This window comes from Equus asinus, chromosome X, assembly GCF_041296235.1.
Source record: "Equus asinus isolate D_3611 breed Donkey chromosome X, EquAss-T2T_v2, whole genome shotgun sequence".
In the NCBI taxonomy this organism is placed as follows: domain Eukaryota; kingdom Metazoa; phylum Chordata; class Mammalia; order Perissodactyla; family Equidae; genus Equus; species Equus asinus.
The window spans coordinates 114,403,767-114,426,054 of record NC_091820.1 but is presented as its reverse complement, the minus strand read 5'-3'; the positions used below and the strand labels follow the sequence as shown (position 1 = coordinate 114,426,054).

At 34.1% G+C, this 22,288-nt stretch overlaps 1 protein-coding gene across 8 annotated transcripts in view; it reads right to left on the bottom strand.

Moving 5' to 3' along the window:
- Positions 1 to 531: 531 nt before the first annotated feature.
- STAG2 (STAG2 cohesin complex component) overlaps positions 532 to 22,288 on the bottom strand; it is a 118,034-nt gene continuing 96,277 nt past the window's right edge. For 6 of the 8 annotated variants that reach the window (XM_044763265.2, XM_070502846.1, XM_070502847.1 and 3 more), the window contains 8 exons: positions 20,148 to 20,296; positions 18,522 to 18,650; positions 15,019 to 15,242; positions 11,978 to 12,167; positions 11,777 to 11,887; positions 8,648 to 8,774; positions 7,589 to 7,666; positions 532 to 2,461 (listed from right to left, as the gene is read on the bottom strand). In XM_044763265.2, the coding sequence (XP_044619200.1) occupies positions 2,438 to 2,461; positions 7,589 to 7,666; positions 8,648 to 8,774; positions 11,777 to 11,887; positions 11,978 to 12,167; positions 15,019 to 15,242; positions 18,522 to 18,650; positions 20,148 to 20,296 (1,032 nt within the window). In that variant the 3' untranslated portion in view covers positions 532 to 2,437. The remainder of the gene's footprint in view (positions 2,462 to 7,588; positions 7,667 to 8,647; positions 8,775 to 11,776; positions 11,888 to 11,977; positions 12,168 to 15,018; positions 15,243 to 18,521; positions 18,651 to 20,147; positions 20,297 to 22,288) is intronic. The other 2 variants (XM_044763268.2, XM_070502850.1) reach the window with 1 other exon arrangement.

Sequence of the window (22,288 nt, the reverse complement as noted above, 5' to 3'; positions counted from 1 at the left end):
TTATTTTTCAAATGTTGACTTTCACTCACCTCCAAGCATGAGCTCCTTATCTAAGGGAGGTTACACACACACACACTCTCCCACGCGTGCATGCGTGTGCGCTTGCTTTGCTAGTTTCCTTCCTAGCACTTACTACAACTTTAATTATTTTCTTTCCTTGTTTACCCACTAGACCTATGAGGGAGGGATCTTGTCTATTTTGCTATCTTGTTCACTGTTAGATCTCTAACACATGCCTAGCATATAGTAGGCACTCAAATGTATCTTAGATGAACAATGCAGACACTTTAAAGAGTGTTTAACCCATACCAGATAAAAATTAAAGTAATAATGATCACAGGTTTCTATTTTAAAGTAATAACCCAATTAGGGATTTAGTCTCATTTAAAAATACATACGATTTATTAAAATTATAAAATTGCAGTTTTCTATAAATTATTCCCACCCAAACAGGTTAAAAGATGTGATAATAGATATACTTTCTAAACCATTTATAGCCACCCTCCTCCTTCAATTTCAAAAGATAAAACATACAACATACTGTAGGTTTATTTTTATTCAAAAAGTTACTGTCTCAAGACATAAATACAAATCAGAAAACAGTACAATTAGGACAATAGAATGTGGAGGACAACAGGTTAGAGTAATATATAAAACATTTTTAGCTGGTTGAAAACAAAGCTGTAAGAACTGCTTTCACAAAGAAGTACTCCTTTCAAGAGTGAGAAAAAAAATCAACTTAGGTTTAAAATCATATATACAGTCCTCTCAGCAGTTCTAGTAAATGCAGTGGTGTGAAAAACAACATAGGCAATACTTTTGCACATAACAATATTTGTTGATGGAAAATCTGTTAGACAAGTCTGGTTTCATTTGTTATTAACCATGATTTAATAAAATAATTGTATTTTACCATGATCTTTTAGCTAACCTATGGTTTTTGGCTACCACAGCCCAATGCTTGTTGATTTCTGACTCTAAGAACTGGAAGCCTTTTGGTATTCACCCATCTGAAGATATTCTTGTATTGCAAGCATATTAAGGCATGGAATGATTAAAATAATATACCTCAAGAACTGAGAGACGACTGACAAAGGTAGATATACATGTAATATAAGTTAATATTTTGTTTTAAACGATGTCTAGCTGCCTAAGCCTCGCAAAATGAGTTGATGTCAAAATGGCAAGTAGCCACTTTCTGTTTTAAACTAATTTATTTGTGAAAGGACATAAAATGAAGTTTAAAGCTTAGCTTTCAAAGAATATTATGGGTTATGAATTCTATTATCCCATCTAATTTACATACAGAGGAAATGTACTGTAACCTGTTAGAAGTATCTTTAACCTGAAGACTGCTTGCAAAGACAGATAGATAAAACAATATAAAATACAAATTTAAAAATCATTTTAAAGCATGAACACTCATGCTTTTCTATTTTTAAACATTGTTAAACTTTCAATATATTTCTGAAACCTCATAATTTTAAGTTGGAATTTAAAAGTAAGAAAAAACTAAACAAACTGCGCAATTATAAAATCAGCACCAATTTATATATATATATAATTTTATTTAAAATTTAGATCCCTATTCCCACACTCTAATAAGCTGTATAATTTTTGTTTAGAATTTTTCTGCAAACATACTACAATAAGCTTCTTTTATTTGGAGACAAAATACAGTGGCACTACTGGAAGGAATATCACAACATTACATTTGTATCTTAAAGGACAAGCAAACTTTCAGGGTTGATAATGGGATAAGCATGTTTGAGACTGGTTACCTTCTGGCAGTTCACTGCATCTGGATATTTCTGAAAAGTATAGAGAAGCTCTTGGATTTTAAAAATATCTTAAAATACATTTTAGATGAAAAAATTGTAAAAGTTCTGCTTATAAGTTTACTTTTCTCCACAATTACAATATTTAAAAGAAAGCTTTGTTGATTGATGTTTTAAGCATTTAAATTTAGAATGCTAAAAACAATTCTATCCTATCATTTCAAGGTAGGGGAATAACTTCATTCTTAACTTTGTTTCTTGGATGTAAACACAAATCCAGCAGAGGTCATCATTACTTAGTATACCCAGTAAATAAATGTGAGAGAATTCATGTCTGTACCAAATGCCTCTTCAGATTGTTATATTCTTTAAAAAAAGCATGAAATAATTGATTCAAAAGCCAACTAACAGCGCATAAATAAAATATTTACTTTCTAAGAAAAACTGTAGCTTATCATCAAATTGTTTACTTGTCCTTTACTTTTTTCAGGCAAACAAAACTGCCCCTCAATGCACTTGATCTTGGTAAGCATAAGCATGTCATATTCTCCTTAGAGAAAAATCTGTACAGGATTTCACTGTATCTACCACACTTTATTTTAAAATTTCCTCTTCCACTTAGAAAATGACTTCACCACAGATTTAATTGTGTACTGGTATTAAAACATTGACACCCCAAGAACCTAATGAGAGAGAGGGAAAAAAAATTTCGTTAAAATTGTCATTCATTTCTTTGTAAAATATATCTGTAAATATTACATTGATATTTGATAATATTAAGTTTAATAACATGCTAATAAAAACACTTTGAAAAATTCCCCTCTTCAGATTTGTAATTCTAAAATTAAAATGACCATCAATATATAATAAAATAACATCAGGCCTAATCAAGATGCTACTTACCTCACAAATATAACTAAGAGCAGAGACCGCGCCTCACTTATATGTTTATACACACCCCTCATGCTCTGAAGGTAGGCACTCAACATTTGTTGAATGAACAAATGAATGTGCTTGCTGACATACAGTTCTAGCACAGGTTCTTTGGAAAGAGCTTAACTAATAGTCTTACAAACTTGGTGATTTGCACTGAAGAGTGGGTATCGTTTTGTTAAAAGGCATTTGAACGTGCAGACCAAAAACATCCAAGAACAATACAAATACACAGAAAATAGGAAGTGTTCTTTAGGAAATCTGGCCCGAGTGAATAAACAGAACTACAAATTTTAAGAAATCAAATAAGTAAGGTGAAATCTGGGCAAACTAACTTATATTGATGCTTTTCCATACATTCCAGTTGGGAAAAGAACGTTAGGTAAAATCTAATAATTACCCGTCACTACCTAAAAAAGTAAAAGCAAATAATCAGTGGAGCAATTCTCCCTAATTCATTAAACAAGAACACAATAGAACTTTTAGCTATATATACTAAGAGGCTAATCAATTAAAATTCCAGCACTTACTATGACAAGTAATATTTTATAAAATACTATGATGAGTTAATAAGAGACGATATTAAAGCCAGAAGTAATGAACTAAGATTGGGGTTAGAAAGGGCTCTTACTTGCAAATTAAGTAAATTAAATGTCACTTTAACAAAAGTCATAGAACTCACGAACTGTTTTGATCTGAAGGAACCGTGTACTTTCAGACCAGGAAACAAATATATCTATCTGATTGTAGCCTTCCTGTAGTAAATTATTAAGTGAAGTGTTTGGAATCCCCAGTGACAAGAACAAAGAGGATTAATGCACCCCACTTCTTACCTGTCACCCACCAAAGCCACCACCGCTACTCACCCCTTGTCCTCCCACACCCTCCAACAAGATTCAGGGTTCTCCTTTTTTGGTTAGAGTCAGAGTTTGGGTGGTTAGAATGTTTCCACCAAAGAGGCCTAGATGATGTTTAAAGGACCTTCCTAGCTATAACACTCTGTGACTCTGGGTAAGGGAAGGTCTGATGATGAATGAGAGAATAAAATCTTAGTTAGCAATTCTTAGTGTAGAGTGTGGAATGAAGATGAACGCAAGATCTTTTCGAACAGAGTGCCTAACTAGAAACTGCCTGAACAGATTTTTTTTTCTGTTTTTGTACAAACTAGGTTCTAAGTAGATTCTTACTAGAACATTAAATTAGCTCCATTATACTGAACCTTTCTCTTACCAATTTTTCTTTAAGAAAATCTCAACACAAGAAGGACATTTAGGGACACTTGTTCTCTTTTTGTGTTAACGTAAACTACCTGTTTCTGGTGTTAACACTGATAAATACTTAAGCATATATTTGAAAAGTACAAATAGAAAGCTTTGGTTTGTTGTGGCAATACTGGCCCACTAGTAGCAGAAAGAAACCACTGGCACAATGGGAAAAACCAATGTTTCCAGATATAAAACAAACTAAATCATAAACCTAGAATTTTATGTATATGCAACCCAAAACTGATCTCCTCAGAGTTTTCCTATTATCACTTCTGAATCATGTGGATAACATGTTAAAAAAGACATATTTAGGATTTATTTAGTAATAAGCTAAAGTATCTACACTAGGATGCTTTGGGTTACTTTCACTTACAATTAGAGAATCTGAGAACTGTGTATAAAATGATTTAAGTCCCAATTTTACTATTGTTTTGATGACTAATTTATCGCAGGCTTGAGTAAAAATACATGGAGGCTATCATATAAAGGCAAACACAGGTTTTTACATTTAAAAATTTTCATTCTTCCATTTCTTAAGTTATTGTTGAGACAATATGAGGTAAAGTTTAATGTATATTTAAAAATAAACTAGTATTAATTTATAAATATATATAAAATAATGAAACAGCCATGTAAATTATGTATGTGTATTTGACATTTAACATTTTGAGAAAACTATATATATAGCTATATATATATATATATGCTCAAAACCATATATATGTGGGCCATATTTATATATATATATATATATATATATATGGTCAAAAACTTCCAAAAATACCTGAACCTTTAAAGATTATTGAGCACTCAGTTATGTGACTGCTGCCATCATGTGGTAATACTATAAAACTACAGGTATAGATGCATGTGCCCATTTTCCTAATTCTAGCAGAAGCAGGTAAACTATCGTCTTAATTGTAACTTATTCAATAAACACAAGAATGCCAATAACTTTCTATAAATGACAAATAACTATTAGGTCCCTATCTTGGGCCTCACTGAGATTGTAGTTTCCTCTAAATGTTAAATGTCAAAAATACACACACATAATTTACATGGCTGTTTCATTATTTTAGAACTGTTACATGCCGCATAACGACGTTTTGGTAGTCCCATTAGACTAGTACCATATAGCCTAGGTATGTAGGCTCTATTATCTAGGTTTGTGTGAGTACACTCTATGCGGTTCCCTCAAAGACAAAATTGCTTAACTATAAACTTCTTAGAACGCATCCCCGTCATTAAGCGACACATGGTTGCAATCTCAAGTGAAGAATATCTTTTTGCAAATCTAGTAAGTGACTAAGGAAACAAATACCTATAGTTTTCCTGACTTTAGAGGAACACATGAAAAAATAAGGAGATATCTAACTGCCCATATCAATTTTGCCTACAGTTAATCATTTCAATTTCTAAATTTTCTTGGTGTTTCTTCCAAATAAAGTCTGACTTTAGTTCTGGGAAGTACAATAGCAGAAACAGGTTGAGATTTTTAAATCAAAAGGAACTTGGATCAAATTATTACTCTGACACTAAACAAAGATGTATAACTGAGCAAGTCACTGAACTAGCTCTTCAGTCCAAGTTTGCTCGGGTGTAAAAGTGGGAACCCATCACCTTTCTCACAAGGTTGCTGAGAGAATCAAGCTAAATCATGCCTAGTATAGTGTCAGGCACATAAATTCTCAAATACTAGCTTCCGTTCTTTTCATTTCAAAGTGATAGTTAAAGGTGGGCTAGAATACGAGCTCCTTGAGGGCAGGAGAGCATCTTATTCATTTTAGCACCAACTTTCAGTTCAATCAATTGTTGAATTAATGCATTTCACGAAATCTGAAATGAATCTTGAAAACATTCTTTTACCCATCACAATCACTACTTTCATGTTTTATTTAACAAATTGCAAAGATACATATTCCTAGATTATCAGGGAACCATATACCTCAATATGCACTTAAACTACAGGCTTAGGGTAGGCCCAGGTCACCTATACTACTCAAGGTATGGTCTGCAGAAGTGAAACATCGACAGCACTTGTTAGAGATGCAGAATCTCGGACCACACTCCAGATCTACCGAAGCAGAATCTACATTTTAGTAAGATCTCCAGATGACTCATAGGCACATTAGAGATTGAGAAACAGTGATTTAAGGTGGCCTGTCCAAAGATTTCTATACCTGCTACTCTACCAAACTGTCTTTTGGCTCAAATATCTGACATTATTAGTGTCAGTTAGTTTCTCAAAATTCTTCTAAGAGCTTTCTGAAAGCAGATTATGAGGTGAGGGAGGGCAAGGGGAGAATGGGAGAAATTGGAGCACAGAAGGCAGGCCTCAGAGGACAGTACAACAATCACCTGAAGTAGTAGGTATTAGGAGGAAGGAGCATAAATGGGTAGAGACTAAAAAGTGAGATGAAGGGCACTTAACTGAATTATTCATTTGACAAATAAAACTAAACATCACACCAGGAAGAACTAAAATGAGTAAAATCATCACTGCCTGGAGTTCAGTCTATTGAACAAAATGTAGTATCTTATTTCACTACACCAGACTCGTAATTATCAAAATAAAAGTGTATACAAAGTACTATAGGAGCTGAGACTAAAGTATCTATCTGGAGAGGGCAGCAAAAACTCCACAGGTGATGTCAGGACTATTAAAGGAAGAATTCACTAGGAGGAAAAGGAAAGGGGCAATTGTGGCAGAGAGAAAAGCTTATACAAAGTCATGGAGTCATGAAAAAGCATAGTGTGTCTGAGAGGACCTACAAGATTTGGTATGGCTGGAGCACAGGATACATGTAAGGAAAAGACCAAGGTTACGATGGCAAAGGAGCCAGATCACAAAAAGCTTTGTTTGCCAGGCTGAAGAGCCAGAATTTTTTCTTAATGGCAACAGGGAAAAAAAAAAATCAATGAAAGACCTAAAACTATGAGTGAGAGGATCAGATTTGCATTTTAGAAAGATGACCCTAAAAGAGGTATAAAGGAGGGGTGGAGCAGCAAAATCAGTTTAAAGGCTATTGCAATAGTCCAAGTGAAAACTGAGGAGGCCTTGAACCAAGGCACTGTTAGGGAGAATACTGCGGCAGGGATTGATATGAGAAGTGCTTAAGAAATAGAATTGACAATACCTAACAATAACCAATATCTCAATCCCCTTCTCTTTATAATCAAAGCCTTTGATCAAGTTCTATTTTTCACCATGCCTTCATATTATGATTGTGATTATTATGATTATGATACCTCTCATTCATCCTATCCATCCATAAATGCCAAGGAAAACTTTCTGAAACACAATTCTGATCATGCCACTCCCTCACTCAAAATCTTTCAATGGGTAACTCAAGCCTACAGGAAAAGTCCTAATTCCTTAACATAACATTCAAGTCCCCGTTGGCCAGGGATTCAAAGGTACTTTTTAATCTGTCATCACCACTGCATCACCCCTCCCCCTCCCCCCAAAATCTCTCCTGCCTGCCTCTTTTTCTCCTGTACAATTGTTTTTATCATTTTCAATGTGCTGTCCCAGCTTTTCAACTTCAAACTTAGGAATTGCCTATATTTTTGATTTTGCAATCCTGGGGGGTACATTTAAATTAAACCTACTGATTCATCCATAATTGAAGCTGGATCAAAGAAATCAGGCTTCAGTTCTGTTCTCTCTCGTCTGTTCTTTGATGGTGGCTAAGGGAAAAAAAGGAAGGAAGTTGACAATTGCCATATCTATAAGCCAGATAGTACCTGAAAATATTGAAATTAATTATCATGAAGTATTCACATAGCCTATGTAGCTGCAAGTGTACCTGACAATACTTTAAATATGTATACTCAAATCACAGAATGTTTTAAAAAATACAAAAGCAATTCATTCATGGAAAATTATTCTAAAAGATAAAAACTGGAAAACTCATTTTTCGTTTTACTTTAAAAATGCCTCTCCCGAGTCATTTTCCTTTAAAGGCACCAAATTACACTACTCTGAAGAGAAGCCATATTTAATTATTTCTTCCTTTTAAGGAGAATACAGGAGGGTATATCAGAAGACCCGACTTATAATAGTCTCAGTGTTCTGCTTACTAGTTTTGTCTCTTTGCATAGGCTAACTGTCTAAGCTTCAATATCCTCAATCCTTTCAATCTACCTCACAAAGTTGAATAAGATCTGTGGCAAAATAAAATATGTAGAAGCATTTTGTACATGATAAAGCCCTAATGACATATATGATGTAATTATCAATAAAGAGTATACCCTTACAAATATTCAACCTCTAAGTTTAAGTAATTTTACTTTATTATCTGATATGGAAATTTGTCTCAATAACAGGGTAGTATCAAGTTAATTATGTATTGTTTTGACAACAGCAAATAAATGGAAAATTATAAGGTATTGTGATACTTAGTATAATATTAAGCAAAATGTATCCTTTAAATCTATATATTCCTAAATTAATGTGAAAGTTAATCATCTTAAACTAGGATCTAACACCTTCACCAACCTCACCCTCTTCCTCAATCCTGTCTCATATAAAAACACTTGGCAACTATTTTATTTAAGAATTTTGCAAAAATTCCTTTTCATAGGAAGAATTTCTCTCCTCTAATAAACATCCAACTTAACTTCCAAAGGATCCAAGTTGAAAATCTTACAGAAATCACTGTTTCTTACCAAGTCTATATCCATCGTGTCAAAATCCATTCCCTCATTAAGATCTTCAATCCTCCCTTCTGAGGACATCATAACATCTTCAACAATTGGCTCTTCATCGTCTTCCATTAGACTTGTACCACGCCGACTAGAGAAATATAAAACAAGGTCAAGATCTGAACCAATGTTGTGACTATCAATATATTGGCAGCAACTATGTGGCTCTCTATATTCAAGTGTAATGGAAAATGATGGAATTAAAGGTCAGGGAAAATGATTAGGCATTGATCATGTCACCAATGATGTCAAAACCCCAATGTTCACTTGTCTAAAAATGCTAAGGAGTTATGTTCATTCTACATTACTTCAATACATTTAGCTTGATAGTTTTGATATCCCATATAAAAGTTGAATGAGAATTTCCCACATGGGAACAGACAAGATACCTCAAATCCTTTTTGACAGTAGGCAGGGTACAAATTAATAAACAAATATAAAACAGAGACCAGAAAAATGACATTTTCAGAATACATATATTTTCATTAATATATAATGTTAATTTTACCCATCATTCACTCATTTACTCAATACCTAATGTGTACCAGGCACTCACTCATTCACACAGTGCCTATTATGTGCCAGGTTTCTACTGTGTCCTATGGATGCCAAAAAAAACCCAAAAAAAACCCCAAGATGAATAAGACATGGTTCCTGCCCTCAAGGAGCTCACAGTCTACTAAGGGAAACAGAGATAATTAATTATGACAAAATGTGATAAATATTACAAGAGAAATATGCATCAAGTGGCATAAAGATATACTGAAAAAGATTAATTCTGCTCAGGAAAAATGAGCAACATTTATGCTGAAACTTGGATTCTGTCCTATGAAACTCAAAAACTAAGAATTATACAGAAACTTAAGACCAAAAATTCTGTATGTTATCACATAATTATAAGGAATAAACTCAAATTTCAAGTTCACAAATTAGCCCAGATCAGCATAAAGGATTCCAAGTAAAAGCAAAATTGAGGGTGACTTCTTGTTCCCCAGTTTGGCCAACATTTCCTTCCTGTCTCATTCATAAGATCCACCCACCCCTAAATCAATTATTTACTGAATGCTTGCTTACAACTTACACAAAACTATGTTCAGCTTTAAAAAGCTAAAAGGTAACAAGACATGATGTCTAATGCAGGCTACCTGGACAACTACGTTGACAATGATCCATTTCCTAAGAGTTCTGGATAGTAAACGGCAATTTTACTAAATTTGGTAAAGGCAACTGTCAAAGGAATATGTGTGCTTTGCAGACTATGGAGAAAACCAGAAATCCATTCTGCATTTCATTTGTATAAAACAAAGTGAAATAATTTGGAATTATTTTCAGTTGTAGGCCAGATATCATTACAGAAAACTCACTGTATAAAGAAAAATATTTTAAAGTCTCAGGCAATAGAGCACTTATATTACAACAACCAAAAGAATCTTCTGGTAATAATTATTTAACTGGAATAATCTCTCGTAGTCACCTGGGGAAGTTTATCTCTAAAGGGAATTAAAACAAACTACAAACAAAAAAATGGTAAATGGTACTGAATAATGAGATGCTGTGGAAGATCTTGGGGATTGGTACAAAGTTTTCAGGGGAGAGATACGGACCCAATGATTGCATGGCAGAATTCCAGAATGTTTGGACTGGCTGGTGACTGGTTGGAAGCTAAGAAATTAATTATTGAATTTAGCATAAAACAAGAACATATATTAAGGGGAATGTGGCCATAGAAACAGAGAATAGGGGACAGAATCAAGTGATAGTATAGATGATGGCCATATTAGACAAGTTTAAGATCAGAATCTATCCATGTGATAGAATATACTTCATCTATAGAGATTCTTAAGGTCACCACAGAGATAACTAAAGTGAATTTACATAGGCTACCACTCATGTGGTAAATGATCATTTCTTAAGAAAAACAGGTGAAATTCTCATCATTTCAAAAACCATCAAAATATAAATTTAAAAAAGAAGGTAACAATTACTATCTCCTAGTATTAAAACATGTACCACATTATGTTACAAATACAAAGCTTTCAAACTCAAAAAGGTAAGTAATCAGAATCATCATATCTTTCCTTTTGTACTAATCATCTAAAGATTGCTTGTCTGCCACTTTTGGAGCCAAAGTTAATAAAGATTTATAAAGCTCTCACATAGATTCCAGTAAAAACAAAGTATTTAAAAGTTAGACTACAAACTGTTATTTAGCATTGGACATTTATTCATTCAATGAACATTTACTTAGCACTTTTTATGTGCCAAGCACTGACAGGCAATGAAAGCAGTCCCTGCCCTTGAGGAGCTCACAGTCTAGAGAAAGGGATAAATTCATAAACAAATAATTACAATACAATGTGGTAAGTGCTATAAGAAATATGAATATACACAGTGTTGTGGGAGCATAAATAACCGCAGCTTCACGTAAGGGGACACCTGAGCTTGTTCTTTTATGATGATTTTGCCAGTTGCCAGGGAGTGGATATGATACTAATATGAAGGCAGGGGCTGTATTTTGAAAGATCTTGCATGCCATGAGCTAAGGAGTTTAAACTTTATCCTGCAGGCAATGGGGAGCCATGGAAAGGTTTTAAGTAAAAGAGTTACATGATCAGAATTTTTATTGTAGAATAGTAATTCTTGATGGCAGTGCGAATGATGGAGTGGTGGTGGGAGGAGCGAGGGGAGGGGTTTGGTGAGAGGATAAATGGGAGATTTGAGGGGAAGAAAATGAGTTAGAAAGCTAATACAATAGTTCAGGTGAGAGATGAGGGCCTGAACTAAGGTGGGGAATCAATTAAAATGTAACAAAACTGGATTTTTAGCTATAATTCTGTGTACCAAAATAAACAAGGATTCATATTTAAACTTTTCCAACAGATCAACCTAAGATTGGTCCTTTAGCTAACTAGTTAATATTTAACTTAAAAAGTTTTTTTTTTCTGTTGGAAAGACCAATTTTTAGTTCCTTGATTATTTCAGCTTAGTTACTCTAGAGAGTTTGCTGAAATTTTTAGATAAGGCACACATTAAAATAGGTTAAAATGAATTAGTGAACTTCCTAGACTCAGACAATAAGGCACTCTCACTTACATGGCATGCTGAAGATTAGTTCGCAGTTTAACATAGCTCATTGCTGCTCTCTCCTGCTGTTGCCTTGCTTCCTCTTGCTGTCTTTGAGCTAACATCCATGTTACCTGCGTGCTTCAAGGAGAATTTTATTCTTCTTTTAACTTAACTTTTTTCTATGTAATTAATAATGTTATAGTACAGAAAATGAGCAAATGTACTTACTTATAATCAAGAGGAGTTTGATGATGTTCAGTCTGCATTGGATAGACACTCATGAAGGTATCCTCAGGTCGTAATCTTTTGGGCTCTCTCATAATCGTTGAGGTGAGTTGCGGTGTCTGCATCATAACTGGGGTGTGCAGTGTTTGTTCTCTGCTTAACCACATACTGTCACTACTACTGCTTTCTTCAGCTGAAAAAGAAAATCAACACCAATGAAGTTCACAGTCACTAATTTTGACTAATCAGATGTCTAATACAACCTGTTCAGTTCGAGGAACATCTGGTTGCTTTCCACACGTTAATGCCTGGGAATAAGGGGATAGAAAGGTATGTTGGTGCAGTCCCTGGCCTGCCCTTACGGTCTAGTTGTGGAGAAGGAAAACAGAGGTAATTACAACACAGTGTGGTTAAGTGCTAGAAGAGAGGGAAGCACAGGTAGAACAGGAATAATGTGAGGGATCAGAGCCAGCTACCCAGCAGTGCCTTCTAACTAGAGTAGATACTGTGTGGACTGTAAAATTTTCTAGGTCAGGGGAAGAACATAAGCAAAGGCACTGAGGCATGAAACAACAATGACTGAAGCATACTAATTTGCTGATATTCAGCAGTTTTTGACCTACAAAGATGGCAATTTCACGTGGTTCAAACTAAGAGTTTGGTACTCCTGGGGTAAGCAGCAAAAGGTAAGGTTGAATAAAGAGGCAGGAATCAACTGATGGAAAGTCTTGTAAGCTGTGCTAAGGTGAAAAGAACTACTGCTGAAGGTTTTAAGGAAGGGAAGCAATGTGGTGAGTTACATGTTTTAGTCAAAGTATGTGGTGCTAGTGTGGAGAATTGACTTAAGAATACGAAGACTAATAAGGAAACAGGCCAGTTAGGAAGCTAACTGTGTAGCCCAGGTGAATCAGAGGTGGGAACAGGAACAGAGACAATGAGAGAATGGTTCCCAGTCTACAAGATGCTCACTGCTGAGCAAGCATAAGAACAACTTCAAGGGGAGCACTAATCCACATGAACATTAAGCACTGGACTAAAAAGACCAGCTTTCACACCTGCAAAAGCTACTTGTTTTCAAATGTCTGTAGATGCTGCCATGATGAATAAAAGACAAATTCACATGCAAGTGTTACTGAATTCATAGTAATTTTTAAAAATTGCTGCTTTGGGAGGAGAAATTAATAGCATTTGATGACTGACTGAACATGAGTTTGGAGGAAAACTTATTAGAAGACTATACATGTGCTTATATCTATACATAAGATTTTAAGGGAAGAGCGGAAAGAAAATGTGCTAATAACACCCTAGTAATAGATGGATTAGACACAAATTCCACAATTTTCAATATAATTACATCAGCCTTTACCTTCTTAAGGCTTCAATTTTGTCTTCAAAATTGCATAAATCTGGCCAACTTATCAGTATTTACCCTTCCTTCTTCTAACTTACTAATGCCTCAATTTCTATGGCTGTCTCCAAAAACCTAAAGAAAGAGAGCACTGACCCTTGCTATAGAAATTGAAGTATCTGGTTTGATAATCCATCTTTAAGATGTTACATAAACACCAATTCATATGTGCTCGATGAAATCTAAGCAAAAGGAGAGATTTGATGGCCCAGCACAAATCTGTAACTATTAGGTATTTGTTCAGATGAGAAAAACTTTTTTTAAGATTTATAGTAACGTGTAGGAAACACCATCTTTTGATAACTTTTCTATTTAAAAAAAGGAAAATTTATTTAACTTCCCATAATCCATCAGCCCTAACTATTTTAAGTGGTCAAGGACACTGTAAAAGGAAAAAATTTTCCCAATTAACTGGGATGTTGGGACTATCTAACAACCAAATCTAAATCTACGGTGGTACAAGTTATAAGTTTATGCCTTTATATTATTGGACAAAAGATATAAAATCATTAATCCATGGGACAATCAAGTTTTAAACACTTACACCTGATGATGGCTGAAAAAGCATGTGGCAATTTAACAATATGGCCCCCAAATCTTTGACACTCCTCACATTAAGAGGTGGGGGATTATGTCCTATCCTCTTGAATCTGGGCCCTGTGATTGCTTGGTCAATAGAATATGGTGGAAATTATTCTAAACCAGTTTCTGGCCTTAAGAAACTAGCACCTTCCACCTCCTGTCTCTTGAGACACTTGGTCTTGGAGCCCAGTCACATGCTGTGAGGAAGCCAAATAACCACATGGAGAAATCACATGTAGGTGCTCTGGCAGGCAATCCAGCTCAGGTCCCAGCTGACAGCCAGCAGCAGATATAGCTGTAAGCGAAGATACCTCCATATGATTCCGGTCACCAGCCTTTGAATCCTCCTCATCGAAACACCAGAAATCATATCCCTGCTATGTCCTAAGTTTGGGGGTAGTTTGTTACTCAGCAATAACTGGAACAAATTTTGACAACTATTCTAATCTGTTTAAAGGTTCCTAAGGAAAGGAAAAAATTCTCCAGGCCCATTTGAACCAAACCTGGAGTGCTAGGAGTACAAGAGATGCAAGCATTATAAAGCATTACTACCTCTGACTGTAGATAGCAATTTGTATTTCTATCAAGTTCTTCATGGTTAATGACCTCTTCATAGAAATTCAAAAGTTGCAGCCTTTCTGAATCTGTTGCTCCACTTAAACTAGATGACCTGATCTTTTAGATAAAGATTAGCTCTATAATACTGAGTCCACATCCCTATGCATGCAGTCTAGCGCAGTGATCTTTTAAAAAGCAGGCCCTCTAGAGTGAGACTGCCTGCCTCTGCTACTGCACATCACTATGACCTTAGGTAAATTACTTAACCTCTCTGTATTAGTTTTCCCATCTGAAAAATGAGGATGTACCTAACAAGTTGTGAGAATTGAGTTTATGCATTTAAGTTCTTAAAACAGTACATTTACACATAATTGGGGACATTGTGCAAGATATTACTTAACAACATGTATCTCAAGTAAAAAAATAAGGTGAAACAATGACAATTCAGTTAGTAAACATAAGGGATAAATACAAAGAGAATAAACTATATTCTTACTGAGTGCAAGCTGCATGCCTTCAACCACTTTCCGTTTTCCTGTAGATGGTTTAGATTTTTTACTCCGTACAGTTGACCCCCGACTGCTGATTCCACTAATGACTGACATGGTGTCATCATCACCACCAGCTAGCAAAGAATTTCGGTAAGACATCAGTGGCAACCAGACATCTTCTCTTCGGAGTGACATCTGAAAGGTCATGAACTTTTCCAAGTAAACATACCTTAAAAAGAAGTAGAAACCATTAGCTTTGATACATAAAACTGCCATAGCTCTGTTTTCTTTATGGTCCTGATAATCTTAAGGCTCACATACCATATGGAACATTCAATGATTCAATTAGAATTAAATAAAAAGCAAAGTAAATTAGAATGAAACAAAAAAATGGTTGATGGTCTACATTTCCTCAAAAATACAGTTAACAACTGAAGAATGTTAGTGTTTTCTTTCTCAAGATGTCTCTGTTCTATCCTAACTTTTCAGGTCTTCTGCTAGAAGAACAAACCTGAGTCATAGTTCTGGAAAGTAGACTGGATTTAAAATCACACAATTTGGGTCCTAGTCCCAGTTCTACCAACCCCTAGCTATATGAGCACAGGCATAGTACTTCACTACTCCATCTTAGCCTCATTTGTACACTGATGAGCAATTTTGTCTCTATCAAGAGTCTCACATTAAATGAAATAATTCAGAGCATTTCAATTTAGTATTTGTTGAGCATTTAGTAAGTCCCAGGCACTGGATATAGATACAGAGATGAATCAGATATGATCCCACCTGCAAAAAAGTTTCAGCCTGATGTAAGTTATACAGCTACCCTTGGACCCAAGTATCACAAGAATTCTACGGCTTATATGTAATACAGTAATCAAAATTCAACTAACATGTATGTGACTACTATGTGCTAGCATTTTTCTCCTGGGTCCCTTAATTTATTCTTACAATCTTGTGAGGGAGACAGTCTCCTCATTTGACAGATGAGGAAAGAAAGAATAAGTAACATATCCACGGTCATAAAAACAAGAAAGCAGTATAACCATGATTCAAATTCCATGCTTCTGACATGAAGAGTTCAGTGCTTTATTGTCTAAATTATGCTTGAAATACAGACAAACGCAATTTTTGCCAACTAACTGTAAAGTGCAATTCAAACATCTGCTATCATAATAATGAGTAATTCCAATAATTCAGAATTACCAGTTTTGAACACCACTAAAGAGAAAGGAAAGGAGATGTCAGTTATAAACATATTGTTTGATGTTAGTTCAGTATTTCTTCTTAATTACAATATATTTCAGCTATGCACAGTAGTACAATACTCCTCAAAGTGTGGTCTATGAACTGGCTATCAGTCTGAGAACTGTTACCAGTCCACAAGATATAGAGTTTGAGCCAAAATAAACTCACCAGTAGACAGATTACACATAGCTTAACAGAACATTCTACATAAGCGGTCTTCCCTGATGCTATTTTTCCCTTTGTCCTCTTCCAGGCCACAGAGGTCACCACTAACCTGAATTTGCTATTTATCATCCCCATGCATATTTTTGTACTTTTAATGCATATTTGTCTGTAAACATCATAACATAGTTTTGTGCTTTGCTTTTTGTACTCAACACAATGTTTTTAAAATCTAACCATTTTGGAAGAATGATGTCAGCTAACGGTACAGTGATAATCATTTACCAATCAACATGTACGTGTATCAAATCAACACACTGTATACCTTAAACTTACACATTATATGTCAACTATATCTCAATAAAGCTGGAAAAAAATTTTTTAAAAGATGAACGAGGTCTGAGGATCTAACATATAACACGGTGATTATAGTTGATAATACCATACGATGATATAATACTGTATAATTGAAATTTGCTAGAAGAATAGAATTTAAGTGTTAGAGAAAAAAGCAAGTATGTGAGGTGATGGATGTGTTAATTATCCCAATTATGGGAACCCTTTCACAATGTATACATATATGAAATAATCATGTTGTACACTTTAAATGTATTACAATTTTCTCAATTATATCTCAAACAAGTCAACAACTTTTTAAAGATTTTAAAAACAATAATCAATTGGAATGTGTGAATCTTATTTCAATCCCAATTCAATTAAATAAAATGTAAAAATAAAAGTCATTTATGATATCTTAGACTACTGGAAATTTGAAAATGGGTGCTCAATAAAATTAAGGAATTATGTTTACTTTAAAAAAATCTAACCATTTTGACTGCTGTATGGTGTTCCATTGTATATCAATCTATTGATCCCATTTTCTAGTTGATAGATGTTTAGTTGTTTCGAGCTTTTCCCTATCCAGCAACAGTCAAATTCTTTTATGGTTCTCCTTGTATACATGTGCAAGAGTTTCTCTAGGGTATCTACCTATAAACAGAATTACTGGATCATGAAGTAAAGAGAATCTTAAACTTTACTAGATATTGCCAAATAGTTCCACAAAGTGGTCTTGTTCCAATTTACAGTGTCACCAGCAATGTATAAAAGTTTCTATTGCTCTGTATCTTTGGCAATATCAGACTTAATTTTTGCTAATCTGCTAAGTGAGGAATCATTTTTCATTGTTTTGTCAATATGTCAATGCAATTTTTTGATTAATAATGTCAATGCAACTTTTAATTGAGATAAATTTATATGTAATACAATGCACAGAAATTAAGAGCACAGTTGGATCAATTTTGCAAATGAATGCAGCCATTTAACCAACACACCTATTAAGATACAGAACATTCCCATGACCCTAGACAGTACCCTGTGTGTCCCTTTTCCCATTCAATCTTCCAACCCCAGAAGTAACCACTATTGTGATTTCTATCACCATAGATTAGTTTTGTCTATTGTAGAATTTCATATAAAATCTATACAATCTTTAAATGCAAAATACTGGTGGACTTTCAGAAGAGGTTATCTATACTATGAGTTATTCATATTCTTCTGCCCTTTTGTACCTCAAAAACATTGGAGGGGGGCCCTTTAGAAGATTTTGAGAATTTAATTCCATTTGTTGGGCTCTATTAGAATAATTATAAGTCACCACTGTAGGAGACTAAACTAGAAAAGTATCCTGTTTAATGGTCTTCTGAGGATAGGACTAGCAGTTAAAGTAAAAAAGATAAAAAGGGGACTTCTTTTTCCAGTATAGTCACACCTCCGGACACAGACTAAGATGCTCCTGATGGATCACTGATATTATTGTCTGTTAAATGCTCCCTCCTTAGTAAGGCTAAGCCAAGAACACAATACATAAAGCATTCAAGTTACACATCTAAAACCACAACTACAATATGAGGAGAATGCACAAAATTAAAATGGAGTATTATGCATAAAATACAGTTATCCCTAAATAATAAAATTTCTGAAGTATAAAGTTTCTTGTGCATTAATGCAATCCTACAATTATAATCCGTGCATATAAAAGGAGAGAGAAACCAAGTATAACAATTGATCTTTAAATAAAGTATTTCTAGCAAATACATACACTGTTCTTTTGTCTTGTCGGAGTAGTTTAGAAGAAAATTCACTCAGAATATCAAGAAATGCCAAATTTAAAGGTGGATGGCTCTCTCCTTGTGGATTAGGCTCTTTAAAAGCAAATTCTATGCCATCTCTGCAACAACAATAAAAGACAAATAAATATTTAAGGGACTACAATACAAAATAACGTAGAAAGGAAATTTCTCTCTACACTTTCATTCCACTACTAAGATGTTTCCTTTGCCATGCATTTAATCCTAGGAATAGAGAGAATAAGGAGGCTATAGTGTGAAAATGAGCAAATATATTTACATTTTATTTCATCATTACTTTAAAACAAAACAAACACACACACACACTAACTAGCCTTTAGTTCACCTATCTGGTTTCGTACATCTACATTCTTTCCTTGGTTCTCTTTTCCATAGAAAATAACCCAAATTCTCTCACATAATGATCAACACATTTTCTGCATTTTTCAAGACATAAAGGAGACCTACTATAACATGTAGATTAACTTACAAATGATGACTAAAGACTATTTGTAATGATTCATTTAAGACTAAAGTTCAAAAAATTAAACTTCACTCGGCCCATTTTAACTATATTTATTTAACAATAAATATTTCTATTAATCAAAACAACAACCCACATTATACTCTTATCATAAATCTAACTGTATAAAAAACAATCCACATGAAATTCGGGAGGAGAGAAGGCTATTACATGAAGAAAATGATATACTGCTTCTCAAAATTACTACTACATGTATGGTCCTTACATATTACCTAAAATTAGCATCCAATGTATTAAAAAGCATAAAAAGGAATTTGAGATTTTTAAAGCAAAGTGAAAAGAGAGAGTGAATTAAAGTCGGGGAAGGTATGAGATTAAATTAGAGAATAGAAAAATGTCTATAGGGAGCCATTCAACACTTTAACAACTAAGTAAGCAGGAGGAGTAAAAGAGACACAAATAAAATGGAGTGCTTTCAGTGAAAGACAATCCAAGTCTCGATTTTCCCAAAAGCAAGGCTCTTTATCCACAATTAAGAGATAAAGGGTATTAATATCCATGCATTGGTTATCTTAAAGCTCTAAAGTACACTCATACTTAAAAGTATAATTGATCACTAAATCACACACCCAAAATAAAATCAGATGATTTTCCAATTTTGATAAGACAAAGAAAATTTGCAGACAGAGGTTGTGGCTCAAAACAAGGGAAAAGGTTACTACAAAATAGAGAACAAAACCAGAAAGAAAAAGCTTGAAATACAGGAATCAAATCTCAAAAATTTCTCTATCTTGCAGTCAGATTATGACAAAAGCTGTTAAAAGAGACTTTTTAACACCTGATGAATATACGCTGCTTTTCTTCACATAATTCTATAAAGACTTTGTGTGGTTTTAATTAAAGCAAAGACTTTCTATAAAAGGACTTTTAGTCCCAACTCATGTGTTAATGGAGATAGTACTATAACTAGTTCTTAACTTAAGGAGATACGCCACAGATTTGTAAACAAATAATAAAGCATCAACTGCACTTGGTTATCCTAAAAAAACAGACAGATACAAAAAAACTTCATGACTAAAAAACAGGAGAGCTGAATAAAATATCTGGAGATTACTTGTGTAGCATAGCAATGGCTTCTCTTGTTTTCAGTTGATCCAGTCCAAAAGTTAAAGCAAAACGTCGAGCAAGTTCTTTTATGCCGCTAAATGTTGAGGATGATCTATCAAAATTATAGCCATTTTCTTGTATCATTTCATTAAAAAGCTGTTTGGAAAGAAAGAAAGCATGTTAAAGTTTTTTGATAACTATGGAATTATTTACATCTTTTAAAATACCGTATTTTCTATTGAAAACATACTAGATGTTATATAAATGAACGTTGTATAAATGATGTTGTATAAATAAAATGTATTTTATTCTGAAACATGGATTTTAAAAAACATACAAATGACCAAAATTGTAGCACCTCATATATTCTGACTAGAGGTAGTTATTGACATTAGAAACTCTTAAAGTTAGTTATGGCAGAATTCTACTCTGCTGGTATTGATTGGATATTAACAAATAAAAACGGAAAGAAAAAGGAAACCCACTTAATTATTAGGCAACTATGTTCCACTATTTACATTTTTTACATCAAGAACTTTTATCATAAAGTGAGGAAAACAAAATACAATTTTTCAAGTACCAAATTGCAAAGCTTTTTAACAGATAATTGCTACTAGTGATTATGAATACAGTGCAATGAGCACTCTGATCTGCTGGGAACAGAAACTGAGATAATCTTTCTTTCTAGAGAGCAATCTGCCAATAGGTAGTGAAACATTTAGAATTTTGATGTCCTTTGCCTAAACAATTCTAATTATCAGACTTTATCAAAAGTAATAACATTTGTGCATAATACATCGGTGCAAAAATGTTTGTTTTAGTGCTGTTTATAATTGTAAAAGGATTTTAATTGTGCAAGGATTGTAAAAGACCTCATCATCAAACAAGAAAAGATCTTGGTTAAATTACGGTCCCTCTATAAAATGGAATACTGTACAGTCACTAAAAATGCTGAGGAAAGTATTTAATGGCATTAAAGTGTTCAGGATTTACTAACATGAAAAATTCAGGCTCGAAAAATAGAAGCACAATATGACTTAAATTTTGTAAAAAATAAGACTTCATACAGGAATAAAAAAGACAAAGGGGCTGGCCCCATGGCCGAGTGGTTAAGTTTGCGCGGTCCGCTGCAGGCGGCCCAGTGTTTCGTTGGTTCGAATCCTGGGCGCGGACATGGCACTGCTCATCAAACCACGCTGAGGCAGCGTCCCACATACCACAACTAGAAGAACCCACTACGAAGAATATACAACTATGTATCGGGGGGCTTTGGGGAGAAAAAGGAAAAAATAAAATCTTAAAAAAAAAAAGACAAAGAAGACTATAAAAACTAAAAACATTGTTAAGTGAAAAAAATTAAGGACAAGTTGTGTTTTTTCTAGTTCCTATATTTCCTAAACTTTCTAGAGCAAGTAGCTATTATTTTATAGCAGAAGAAAAGTTATGCAAATGATTTTTCCTAATTAAACCTGCCTCGCCACTGCCAAAATGAAAATGACTGTTGCGTTTTGATAAGATTGATAAATGTTTATTAAAATACATATGGAAATGTACAAAGAAAAAAGTAAACCTCACCTGAAACCTACCAAAGTGAGTTAACCACAGCTAACATTTTGGTGATTATTTTTCCAGAAATAGAGATATGCACACGTTTACAGGGATGCTCTAATCTTTTTATTTTATTCTCAAACTATATATTGTAGAGACTTTGATACATTAATGAATACAGATCTACACTAATTTTAGGTGCTACGCAATAGACATGGCAGAGATGCACTACACAATATATACCTAATATCCTATTGATGAACATCTGGATTATTTCTAATTTCTTGCTATTATAAACAACGTTGCTATGTACAATATTGTACACCCATTTTTACAAACTTGTCATTATCACCTTGGATAAATTTTTAAAAGCAGAATTGCTGTTTCAAATGGCATACACATTATATATTGCCAAACTGCGTACCAGGAAGGTTGTACCAATATATACTGCTGAAAGTGCTATTCTCCCAATACCTTAGACACCTATTAGGTTTTGCCAATCTTGCCAGTCTAAAAGCAGTCTAAAATGATCTCACTTGCACAACCTCTACTAGTGAGATTGAGTATCTTGTATTTCTATTTTCATGAATTATTGTCTAT